The 12,056-nt window shown below is 43.9% G+C and overlaps 1 protein-coding gene across 1 annotated transcript in view; it reads right to left on the reverse strand.

Annotated features, from left to right (window-relative positions):
* FZR1 (fizzy and cell division cycle 20 related 1) overlaps nucleotides 1–12,056 on the reverse strand; it is a 36,135-nt gene that overhangs the window by 19,328 nt on the left and 4,751 nt on the right. Inside the window, exons 2-6 of the mRNA XM_070747053.1 lie at nucleotides 11,475–11,642; nucleotides 7,637–7,762; nucleotides 6,405–6,468; nucleotides 3,156–3,283; nucleotides 811–893 (exon numbers count right to left, since the gene is read on the reverse strand). Of these exons, the coding sequence (XP_070603154.1) occupies nucleotides 811–893; nucleotides 3,156–3,283; nucleotides 6,405–6,468; nucleotides 7,637–7,762; nucleotides 11,475–11,543 (470 nt within the window). The 5' untranslated portion in view covers nucleotides 11,544–11,642. The remainder of the gene's footprint in view (nucleotides 1–810; nucleotides 894–3,155; nucleotides 3,284–6,404; nucleotides 6,469–7,636; nucleotides 7,763–11,474; nucleotides 11,643–12,056) is intronic.

A 12,056-nucleotide genomic window follows, 5' to 3' on the forward strand; every position in this document is an offset into this window, starting at 1 on the left:
GCTTTAGAGGCTTGCCCTGTAAAATTCCTAGAAATAATATATTCATTGATTAATAGTCCAGGAAAGAACATTAAAAAAGAAGAGACATCTAGATCAGATTCTACTGTCAAATGCACAACACAGAGTTTTTGTGATTCAGATGCCTTTAGAATAGAGTAGAATAGAATATTCTATTCTCCAGAGCACCAGAGGGCCGGACGAGGAACTGACCAAGCTGACCAAGGAGAGATTCAACCTAGAAGTAAGGAAGAACTTCCTGACGGTCAGAGCGGTCAACCAGTGGAACAACCTGCCTGTGGAGGTTGTGAACTCCCCAACTCTGGACACTTTCAAGAGGAAATTGGACTGCCATTTGGCTGGGGTGCTTTAGGATTCCTGCTCAGGCAGCGGGTTGGACTTGATGACCTGCATGGTCCCTTTCAACTCTAATAATAAATAAAAAATAAATAAAATAATACAATACAATAGGAATAAGAAAGAAGACTTATATATCACTTCACAGTAGCCCTCTCTAACCAATTTACAGACTTAGCATATAGCCCCAACAACCTGGGCCCTCATTTTACCGATATTGGAATGATAGAAGGCTGAGTCAACCTGCTCAGAATCAAATTCCTGGAGCAATGAGTTAACCAGTTAACTCACTGCTCACTCCAGGAATTCGACCACTGGGCCACTGCGGCTCTTTTAATAATAGAAATCACAATAAATTTCAATGCAACTTCTAGTTCCCAAACGACAAGGTGGCATTAGTTCCAGGATTATTATTCTGCATGGATAACCACCATCCCATTTCAAATGGTAGCCAACCTTTTGTTGCTGACAGGGGAGAGGGAGTACGGAGAGACCTCGTTGCCATCATCAGGACTGGAACGTTTTGTAGTGAGGGAATACTACATTAACAAGGAAAAAAACAATCACGCCCAAATTAGAAAACTGAGTTTATCTGCCAAAGAACAAGCACTTGATTTTACAATCCATTCGGACTTCACATATTGCAGTAAGCTATCATATTTGTTTACTTTTGGCTTAACATGCTCTGAACCCCAGCCATTGTGACTATTCAACAAGAACCTGGCTTAGTGCAAGGTATGCACGAAGTTAGTTTTGCCTTCCTATCTGCCAAATGATTACAAACAGCCTGTTTAGTTTTCTTTGTCTATAGTCTTCCTTCAACAGGCAACAAGATAAGAAATGGAGAGTGACTCAAAAGTCGGCTCAAACCACTTCCTTTTCAGCTGTATTTTTTTAAAAAACAAAACCCTGAAATAGCCTTCCCAGATTGGGTTATCTTGCCATGCTTTCAGACAAGCAACATATTAGAAAGACAATAAATAACTTTGCATTGTTTTATGATGTAATTCTTTTCAATTTATTTCAATATATATATATTTTACCATTATCCTAATGCTTCTTTTGTTGAATTTTAAAGTTCTTTTTTAATTTTAGTGGGGGGTGACTTAGCAATCGTAAATGTAATAAAGGTCAGATATTAGAAATCTGCAAAGAATTCAAAATAACAGCTTTGTAAAGAATGTTGGAGCATGTATCACAACTCTGTTCAAGGACAGATGTTTTGCTCTGGCTAAGTTGCTTTGTGATGTATCTTTTAAAAATGTTTTGCATACTTTTGCATACATTACTTAAGACACACTATCTGAATACAGTGATCCCCCGATCGTTGCGAGGGTTCCGTTCCAGGACCCCCCGCAACGAGCGGGTTTTCGCGAAGTAGCGCTGCGGAAGTAAAAACACCATCTGCGCATGTGCAGATGGTGTTTTTACTTCCGCAGTGCTAGCGAGGAGCCGAAGATTGGGGGCGGCGCGGCTGTTTTAAAACGTCGCCGCCGACATGGGGGGCTCGCTAGCACCCCCCCAACCCGGGTTGGGGGTTCGGGGGGTGCTAGCGAGCCCCCCATGTCGGCGGCAAAGTTTTAAAACACCCGAGCCGCTTTCCAATAAGTCCCGAAGACAAACGTCAAACTTCCGCGTTTGTCTTCGGGACTCATTGGAAAGCGGCGCGGGTGTTTTAAAACTTCGCCGCCGACATGGGGGGCTCGCTAGCACCCCCCCGAACCCCCAACCCGGGTTTGGGGGGGTGCTAGCGAGCCCCCCATGTCGGCGGCGAAGTTTTAAAACACCCGCGCCGCTTCGCAGCTGTCTCCTGAAGCCGAACGCGGAAGTTAGCGTTCGGCTTCAGGAGACAGCTGCGAAGCGGCGCGCGTGTTTTAAAACGTCGCAGCCGGCCTGGGGGGGCTTTCCAGCAACCCCCGAGCCCGGGTTGGGGGCTCGGGGGTTGCTGGAAAGCCCCCCCAGGCTGGCTCCGATCGTTTTAAAACAGGCGCGCCGTTCTCCGCTGACTGCGCCCTCCTTCGCCCGCCTCCTTTCCGCTCGCCTCGGAGCCGAGCGGCCTCGCTGGCCGCTTGCAGCTGAGCTTCGGCAGGGGAAGAGGCGGTGGAAGAGGCCGCGGCGAGCGAAGGCGAGGGGCGCGCGGGGAGCTTGGAAGCAATGTCATCGCCCCCCCCCCCCGCAATACCGTTTATACCGTGTTTCCCCGAAAGTAAGACATATGTCTTACTTTCGGGGTATGGCTTATATAAGCCGACCCCCCTGAAACCCCCCATATGTCTTACAATCGGGGGGGTCTTACTATCGGGGAAACACGGTAGTAGCAGAAATTTTGATTAGTTCGGAGAACTGGCAAATACCACCTCTGGCTGGCCGCAGAGTGGGGTGAGAATGGAGATTTTGCAATATCCTTCTCCAAGGAGTGGGGAAGAAATGGAGATTTTGCAGTATCCTTCCCCTGCCATGCCCACCAAGCCACACCACACCACACCACGCCCACCAAGCCACGCCTACAGAACTGGTAGTAAAAATATTTGAATTTCACCACTGTATCAAGGGTTTTTTACCCACAGTATCTTAACTGGGACTTTCAAATCCAGAAACAGTCTAAATTTCAGCTATTAATAAATGGGCCACTTTACAAAACAGGAAGCTTAGTTAAACAGATTCACAGCCTAACTGAGTTTAAATTAAATACCAATTCCTAAATGAATAATTTAATTCCTAATCCCTAAATTAATAATATTGTAGGTCACCACCTGACTATTTTACAAAAAGGCAATATAATTTCCAGAAGAGGAGAATACCGTGAAAAGGCTCTTCTTCTCAGGCGTGGAGGGCTGCAGCCTCCTGTCCTCCGTCTGTGGATCTTGGACTTTCTCAATCCCAGCTCCAAGGAGTTCATTTTTTAGCAAGGCCGAGTAGGCAAGGCCATCTGCACAAACAAAAACCTTTTCAAACTGATTGACCATTTCTTTAAAAATAGGTTAACTGGAAGTATGTAGCAACTTACAAAAACAAAAACATTTTTTTTCAAAACAATTTTTGAAAAATAAGAGACATTTTACCAAAGATATTAGTAATCAAGAGGTTCGAAACTGAATTTCAAAGTTTGCCAAATCTGTCTTATTGGCACTGTTCATAAAATTAACAAACAACTATTATTATATTTAAATAATTTACAAAAAAAGGACATTGATTTTCTTAAAAAAAATATTTTTTCCAAAAGATATTAACTATTTTAACTTTTATCTTTTATTAATATTTTATTGTTCTTTTTAAAATTAATTTATTGTGGGGTAATTTAAAAGATGGATTTCTGGGATTGGATGGAGAGTATGTATGAGATGAATGAGTATGATGTTATGAATGATTGGGTCCACTTGCCTGGCGATATAGAGGCGAGAGGGATGGGGGAGCCCATCTCCTGGGTGGAAGAGGGCCAGAATATTCCGGTGCTGCTGAAGAGAGGCAGATATGGCGGGAGACATGGGGTAGGCCGTTCTCGGGGAATGAGAGCCCACTGTCTTAAAGCAGTACCTTGTTCCAGCCCCCATGAGCTCAGCCCAGAGTACTGGGGACGAGCGAAATCCGGACCCTGGGCTCAGGCTGTTGCTACTCAATGCCAGGTTGGTTGTAAATAAAGCTCTCCTCATCCGGGAAATGATCCTGGAGGAAGAGGCCGACCTGGTATGTGTGACTGAGACCTGGCTGGGTCCGGAGGGAGGAGTTCCTCTCTCAGAAATATGCCCAGCTGGGTTTCAGGGGGGGAGGAGTGGCTATTATAGCCAAGGAGACTTTTGGCCTACACAGACTCGCTGCTCCTGAGATTGCGGGTTGTGAGTCCCTCCTTGTTAAGCTGCACCTAGGGGTTCAGGTGGGCTTGTTGCTCACGTACCTGCCTCCCAGCTGCATGTCAACTGCCCTGCCTGCGCTGCTCAAGGAGGTAGCCAGTTGGTTGTGGAGTTCCCCAGACTTATAGTATTGGGGGACTTTAATTTGCCGTCACTCAGTGAATCCTCTGGGTTAGCGCAGGAGTTCATGGCCTCCATGGACCTGACCCAAGTAGTTCAAGGTCCAACTCACAAGGGGCGGGGGGGGGGGCATGCACCCGACATGATATTTCTCTCACAGCAGCTGACTGATGGTCTGAGATTAAGGAGCTTAGATGTTCTGCCCTTGTCATGGTCAGACCATTTTCTGCTATGGCTTGACTTCAAGGCTCCAATCCTTCCTCACAAGGAGGTGGAACCGATTAGGTGGTTCCGCCCCAGATGCTTGATGGACCCAGAGGATTTTCAGAGGGTGCCTGGGATTCACTTGTACACAGTTCGGCAGAGTCCTCCGCTGTGGCCTGGAACAAGGCTGCGGTGGAGGCTCTTGACCGGATTCCGCCGTTGCGACCTCTCTGTGGCACTAGACTCCGGAGAGCCCCTTGGTTTACCGAGGAACTCTGGGTGTTGAAACGCCAGAAGAGACGTCTAGAGAAGCGGTGGAGGAAAAGTAAGTCTGAGTCTGATCAAACACTTGTAAGAGCTCACATTAAGACTTACAGAGTGGTGCTCAAGGCGGCGAAATGCGCGTATCATGCTGCCTTGATTGCCTCAGCGGAATCTCTCCCAGCCGCCCTGTTTAGGGTGACCCGCTCCCTTCTAAATCAGGGGGTAGTTGGGGAGCTCTTGCAGGATAGTGCCGAGGATTTTAACACGTTTTCTGCTGATAAAATCGCTCAGATTCAGACGGACCTTTACTCCAATTGGACTGCAGTGTCGGCTGACAATGAGTCAGTCGAGGTGACTGTGGCCCAAGGACAATCCCATCTGTCCGTCCATTACCCTGGGGGGGGGGGGGGGGAAATCTTTGACCCCCTCGGAGAGGGTTTGCAACTTGGGCGTCCTCCTCGATCCACAGCTAACTTTAGAACACCATCTTTCGGCTGTGGCGAGGAAGGCGTTTGCCCAGGTTCCCCTGGTGAACCAGTTGCGGCCCTATTTGGACAGGGAGTCTCTGCTCATAGTCACTCATGCCCTCATCACCTCGAGGTTCAACTACTGCAACGCTCTCTACGAGGGGCTAACTCTGAAGCATGTTCGGAAACATTAGATCGTGCAGAATGCGGCCGCGAGAGCAATCATGGGCCTTCCCAGATATGCCCAAGTCTCGTCATCATTCCACGGTCTGCACTGGCTGCCGATTAGTTTCCAGACACAATTCGAAGTGTTGGTAATGACCTATAAAGTCCAACATGGCATCGGACCAGAATACCTACGGGACCGCCTTTTGCCGCACGAATCCCAGCGGCCGATTAGGTCCCACAGAGTTGGCATCTCTGGGTCCCGTCGACTAAACAATGTCATCTGGTGGGACCCAAGGGAAGAGCCTTCTCTGTGGTGGCCCCGGCCCTTTGGAACCAACTCCCCCCAGAGATTAGGACTGCCCCCACCCTCCTTGCCTTCCGCAAGACTTTGAAGACCTACCTATGTCACCAGGCATGGGGTAATTGATGTATTCCCTTTTGACTAGCAAGATTTATGTGTGGTATGATTGAGTAGTATTTACTGTTTTTAAATAATAGTGGATTTTAGCTTGTTTTTTAATAATTGGATTTGTACTAAATTGTTTATTGCTGTTGTGAGCCACCCCGAGTCTTTGGAGAGGGGTGGCATACAAATCTAATAAATTTTTATTATTATTATTAGCAACCAGGCAGTTGGAGACCACATTTTAAAGTTAGTTAAATCTGTCTTATTAAAAAGAGCTAATATATTTAATTAAAAAACATGAAAGATGACTGAAAGTAATGCTGAGATCTTATTAATATTAGTTAAGGATCCCTTATTCTTCCTTAAAGCTTACATTCATTTCCCACTAAATATCCTCCACATGATTATTATGTAATATTCTCCCCCAATGTCTATGGAGATTCTCAGTCATCCAGGTCAAGATTGCAAAGACAAACAGCAAACCAAGGTACTGCAGTCCAGCACAAACCAGCCTACCCCAATATCTTCAGAGGGCCTAAGGCATGCAAGCAATAGGCAAAATTTGGTCTCTACCTTTGCCATTGTCTGAAGTGGCATCTTTGGCTTTTCTGTTTTGACTGGGAGATTTTTCATTTTCCTAAAAAGGCAGATAAAACAATTAGCATGCACCCATTTTGAGAATTTCCAAACTTCATAGTAGATCTCTTTTTTTTTTTTGCTTTCAAAAGGCAATATAATTGTTGTAAAGCTTTCTAAGCAGCCTGAGTCACATATCAGAGGTTCTACTTTGACCCCTTGCTAAATTAGGCACTACTTATCCTCCCTTATTTCCCTAAATTAAAAAATTGTTCCAGAATATATCTTCTCCAATTCAGTGCTTAGACATTTTAGAGGACTATGTGGTTCAAGGAACGTTATCTATAGCTGATCTTTTCACCCAGTAATTCTGGTATTTTTTTAAAAAAAATGCCAAACGTTTTTAAAACACCTCTTCAATAAACATTGCTATCCATTCACTCAGCTTGGGAGTTTTATAACCTGTTTTGCAGCTCCTCTCTCTGCTTTCAAAGATTAAATAGGCTGCATCATCGAGGGAGACTATTCAGTTATTCTAAAAGCTGTGATCAACTGGCCTCCATCCCTTTTTCATTCAAACCAGCTTTTTAAAATTATTTACAGTCTTTCAATACCTATCGAACAATCCCTGCATGTATTGTTTTCCGTTGATTTTAGAGTATGTCTTGTTGGTATATGTTTACAACCAATAATTAAGAAAAAAAACCCCTTGCTTCTATAACCTGGATTTTTTTCAAAAGCTAAATCCATCTTCAAGCAGTCACTTGAAGTTCCCCAGCATTTTAAGACCTAAAAGCCTTGAGTCACAACTCCTGACACTCTGAATACCTGGATGAACTCCCGCTTCACACATAACAAAATCCCCAAATTTGACCATCACCTTCATCTCCAGGTAAGTAGCTCAAATTGTCAGATTTCCTTCTAAAAACTTGGAGAGGATGATATGGTAGGCTGGATGACCTGATTCCTGACAATCTTGGCCATGATAGTCCTAAGATATGTGGTACCATCCATATGATTTAAGATCACAACTTCAATCACTGAACATGTTATTTTCTTTTGAATACCATCAAATATTTAAGGGAAAACATGACTGTAAAATATATATTTTAAAACAAAACAAAATGCACAAATGGAGTGACCAACAGGAAGGAAGAAAACATCATGTCAAATATTTGGGAACATCTGGTCACCCACAACCAACTAAATGGCCATTCTGCAAAGCTCACATTTATTCTATGAAAACTGATGCTCCAATTTGCTCCAGCTCGAGAAGGAATGAATCTGTCACCATGTTTACTAGGGGAGGAGACGGGTGAATTAGAAGGTGTCAAAGTCCTCCTCATATCTATAACCTGAGAATGGGAGGGAAAGGAAGGTCAGGAAGGCAGCCATTGGAAATCCACAACAAAGACAAGTGACAAAACAAAATGTACACCTGCATTAAAAATGCAATTCAGCAATTACACAAAAATGAGATTCCAGAATCTTTGTTCTGGACTTACCACAGTTCATTTACAACAGTATTTTTTTAATAGTCAACAACTATAAATATTTTTGCTGATATAAGTGTGTCTAGCTGATGAGACCATCGAAATAGATCTATACTAGTCTCCCTTCTTTTTCACTTATCAGCAAAAATACATATTTTTTTCTGTTGGCTCACCCTGGTATATTGAAGGAACGTTACAGTTCATTTTTGCCTATAGGCCCAACCCAGGGCCATTTCAAGGCAGTTAATTTGTTCATAGCCAACAAACTATGTTCTGTATGTACATCGAAAATTAACTGCCTTGGAAATGGCCCTGGGTTGGGCCGAGAGGCAAATAAAGGAGCTGTGATGTTCCTTCAATACAACAGGGTGATTCGACACAAAAATATGTAACCCTTCCCTGGTGCAGAGCTGAAGAGATTGGATACTGTAGCCTAGAGGATAATTATAGACTAAAGGTTCGTAAGACGAAACATTGTTTCCCATAGGAAACAATGTAAAGTCAATTAATCTGTGCAACCAAAAAAAAACCCGGCAAAAAAAAATGCTGCCGCCCGGCTGTGACCTTTTAAAACAGCCGCGCGGCTTCCCAGCCGTCTCCCGAAGCCGAAAGCCAAACCCAAACTTCCGCGTTTGGCGTTCGGAGGCTGCTGGAAAGCCCCCCAGCCCGGCTGTCACCTTTTAAAACAGCCGTGCGACTTTCCAGCAGCCTCCAAATGCCAAACGTGGAAGTTTGGGTTTGGCGTTTGGCTTCGGGAGATGGCTGGGAAGCCGCGCGGCTGTTTTAAAATGTCACAGCCGGGCTGGGGGGGCTTCCCAGCAACCCCCCCAGCCCGGCTGTGACCTTTTAAAACGGCCGCGCGGCTTCCCAGCCATCTCCCGAAGCCAAACGCCAAACCCAAACTTCCGCGTTTGGAGGCTGCTGGAAAGCCCCTCAGCCCGGCTGTCACTTTTTAAAATATCCGCGGGGCTTCCCAGCTGTCTCCGAACGCCGAACACGGAAGTTCGGCTTTGGCGTTCGGCTTCGGGAGACAGCTGGGAAGCCGCGCGGCTGTTTTAAAAGGTCACAGCCGCGCTGGGGGGCTTCCCAGCACTCCCCCCAACCCCGAACCCGGAAGTTCGGCAAAAGTTCGGGGTGGGTGGGAAGCCCCCCAGCGCGTCTGTGACCTTTTAAAACAGCCGCGCGGCTTCCCAGCTGTCTCCCGAAGCCGAACGCCAAAGCCGAACTTCCGCGTTCGGAGAGAGCTGGGAAGCCGTGCGGCTGTTTTAAAAGGTCACAGCCGGGCTGGGGGGCTTCCCAGCAACCTCCCGAACCGAGCCCAGGGTTCAGAAAAATTTTGTCTCTTCTTACGAACTTTTTTCGAGTTACGAACCGGCGTTCGGGAGGCTGCTGGGAAGCCCCGCCGCCCGGCTGTCACCTTTTAAAACAGCCGCGCGGCTTCCCAGCTGTCTCCGAATGCCGGTTCGTAACTTGAAAAAAGTTCGTAAGAAGAGGCAAAATTTTTCTGAACCCCGGGTTCGTATCATGAGTTGTTCGTAAGACGAGGGGTTCGTATCTTGAGGTACCAGTGTGTGTGTGTGTGTGTGTGTGTGTGTATATATACACACACACACACACACACACACACACACACACACACACACACACACACACACATATATATATATATATATATATATATATATATATATATATATATAATATATATATATATGATATACTAGGGTAATCCAATGGAAATTATATATACAATTAGCTGTACCTACCAATCTTTTTATATAGTACTTTTTCCATCAGAAACCATTTAACATTCCTAGCATTCTAAAATTATACATGTGAAATAAGGGTACCTTATTTGTAGCATTTGCTAGGATAGTGCAAGCTACCTACAGAATTGCAGGAAAGGACAACAAATTCTTCACACTTAAAAGCTATTTCAATGGCACAAAAACCTAATTTTTATCTGTTCGAGTTGTTTTTATTTTTTTAAATTTTCAGAGCCAAAATCTATTATTGAATTAAGTACAGTAAGTATATTAGGCCGGGAGTACAAAATGTTCTGATTTTAAATAATCACCCATTCCAATTTAGGAAGGCCCATTCTGAATGCCCCAGATAGGATTCAACCTGTCACTTCCAGAACTGTGATTCTGAGAGTTCTGTAAATCATGGATTGAATCGTTTCTGGACATTTAGAACCACTTACAGAGTATTCTGAATGGATTGGAACAGCTTATTTGGGTCAGGGCATTCGGTGCAGAGTTTAATACAAGTTTACTTAGGACCGCACTAACAATACATAAATTTGCAAAATTGTCGTGTTATATTTAGTATATATCTATATTTTTATATTTTCATCACAATGCAGAAAGATAAAAAATGAGCACTAAATTTCAACCACCTACTTAATTAGCAAAATTAATAATAATAACAATACTGAATTACTGAAAAAAGCCACTAAAATATATGAATTGGAATATTTCCCCATTCATTTCATTTTCACTTTTCTGTTATGAATATCAATGAGCAATTCCAATATTTGGCTACTAGCATTACGTATAAATACGCATTACATAATTTTAATCAGACTTTTATATTTCTTCAAAACAACAGGAACCTTCTGAATCTGATAGATTGAACATTTGAAAATACAGTACACTGGTACCTCAAACCCTTCAGGAAAATCCCAAACTTTAGAAGGGAGGCGAACAGAGGGCAGGGAGGAGCAGCTAAAGGGGGCGGGTGGAAGAAGCAAGGCTAAGCTAAAGGGTGAATGGGAAGGAAGAAAGGCAAGGGGGGCGCCCCTCCCTTTTCTTTCTTCAAAAGACACCGTTTCAGTGCCTTTGCAAGCATGCAAAATCTTTACACCTCCAAGCTGCCCCTCCCTTTTCTTTCTTCAAAAGACACCGTTTCAGTGCCTTTGCAAGCATGCAAAATCTTTACTCCTCCAAGCAGCCCCTCCCTTTTCTTTCTTCAAAAAAGGGGGGGAAAAGAAACCCCTTCATCCCAGCAGCAGCTGCTTGGGTTCGTAAGGTGAAAATAGTTTGGAAGAAGAGGCAAAAAAATCTTAAACACCGGGTTCGTATCTTGAAAAGTTCATTAGAAGAGGTGTTCGTAAGATGAGGTACCACTGTACACAAGTTTCTTCAATGAGTTCAAACCCACACACGTTTTTTCCAGAATCTTACAGTCTCTCAAAACAGGATTGTAACCCTAAGAGATCCTGAAGTTTCCAACTCTTAAGAAGTTGCCACCAAATTATTACTTAACAGTTAGGATTAAATAAAAATTGAAAGGTAGTTTCAATTTTAATTAAGCATAAATTAAATTGCATTTTTCTACCATTCCGTTTTTGAAGTACACCCCTCTCTAAGATACACTTTATGATTGCAAATACAACAATGCAAAATTAGGCAATCATTTGCAACATAATCATGTAAACAACCCAGCATGTGTTTGTTCAATTATCTCTTGCACAACATGGTTTTAAGAGATATATATGCCACAACAGAAAGATTTCATTTCGTGTACCATATACTGTACAGGAAAATTTTAAATGCTTAATAATATTTACAGAAGGCATCATGTTTTCATTCTGGATGTTGATCTGACGGAGAAGGCGCCTTTCATAGTCTTGATCCATGATGGAGAGGTACAGGACAAGGGGGGGAAAGAGCCAAGGTGTTTTATAATAGTCTCACACAATTTTTTTGTGCATGGAGACCCGGGAGTGACCAAAAGGCTGCAAAGAAAAAAGCAGAACCATCAAACTCCAAACAGTTGAAATGTCAAAACCATCATCTGTTATAATTGTGAGTTCTGATTCCTCTTTTAGTATTAGATTGTACCTATTTTCACTTAATTACCATGGATTTACACCAGTGGTGGGTTGCTCCCAGTTTGGCCCAGTTTTGCAAGTGGGAGGGCCTGTCCACCCGCCCGGGACGTTTCTGCGCATGAGCAAACCAGTAGCAACGGGATTTTTAGAAGCCACTACTGATTTACACACTGCGCAAATTGTTCATTTATAGACATGATCAAACACAGATCATCCTATATAGAAATGTTTTCTCCAGCCTACAAGCAAAAAAGTTGTGCAGACAGTCTTCTGTTAAAATTAGGCTGATGGCATCCTTCTTTTACTAGTTGAGGGGAT

This window comes from Erythrolamprus reginae, chromosome 1 (genome assembly GCF_031021105.1).
Source record: "Erythrolamprus reginae isolate rEryReg1 chromosome 1, rEryReg1.hap1, whole genome shotgun sequence".
Lineage (NCBI taxonomy): Eukaryota > Metazoa > Chordata > Lepidosauria > Squamata > Dipsadidae > Erythrolamprus > Erythrolamprus reginae.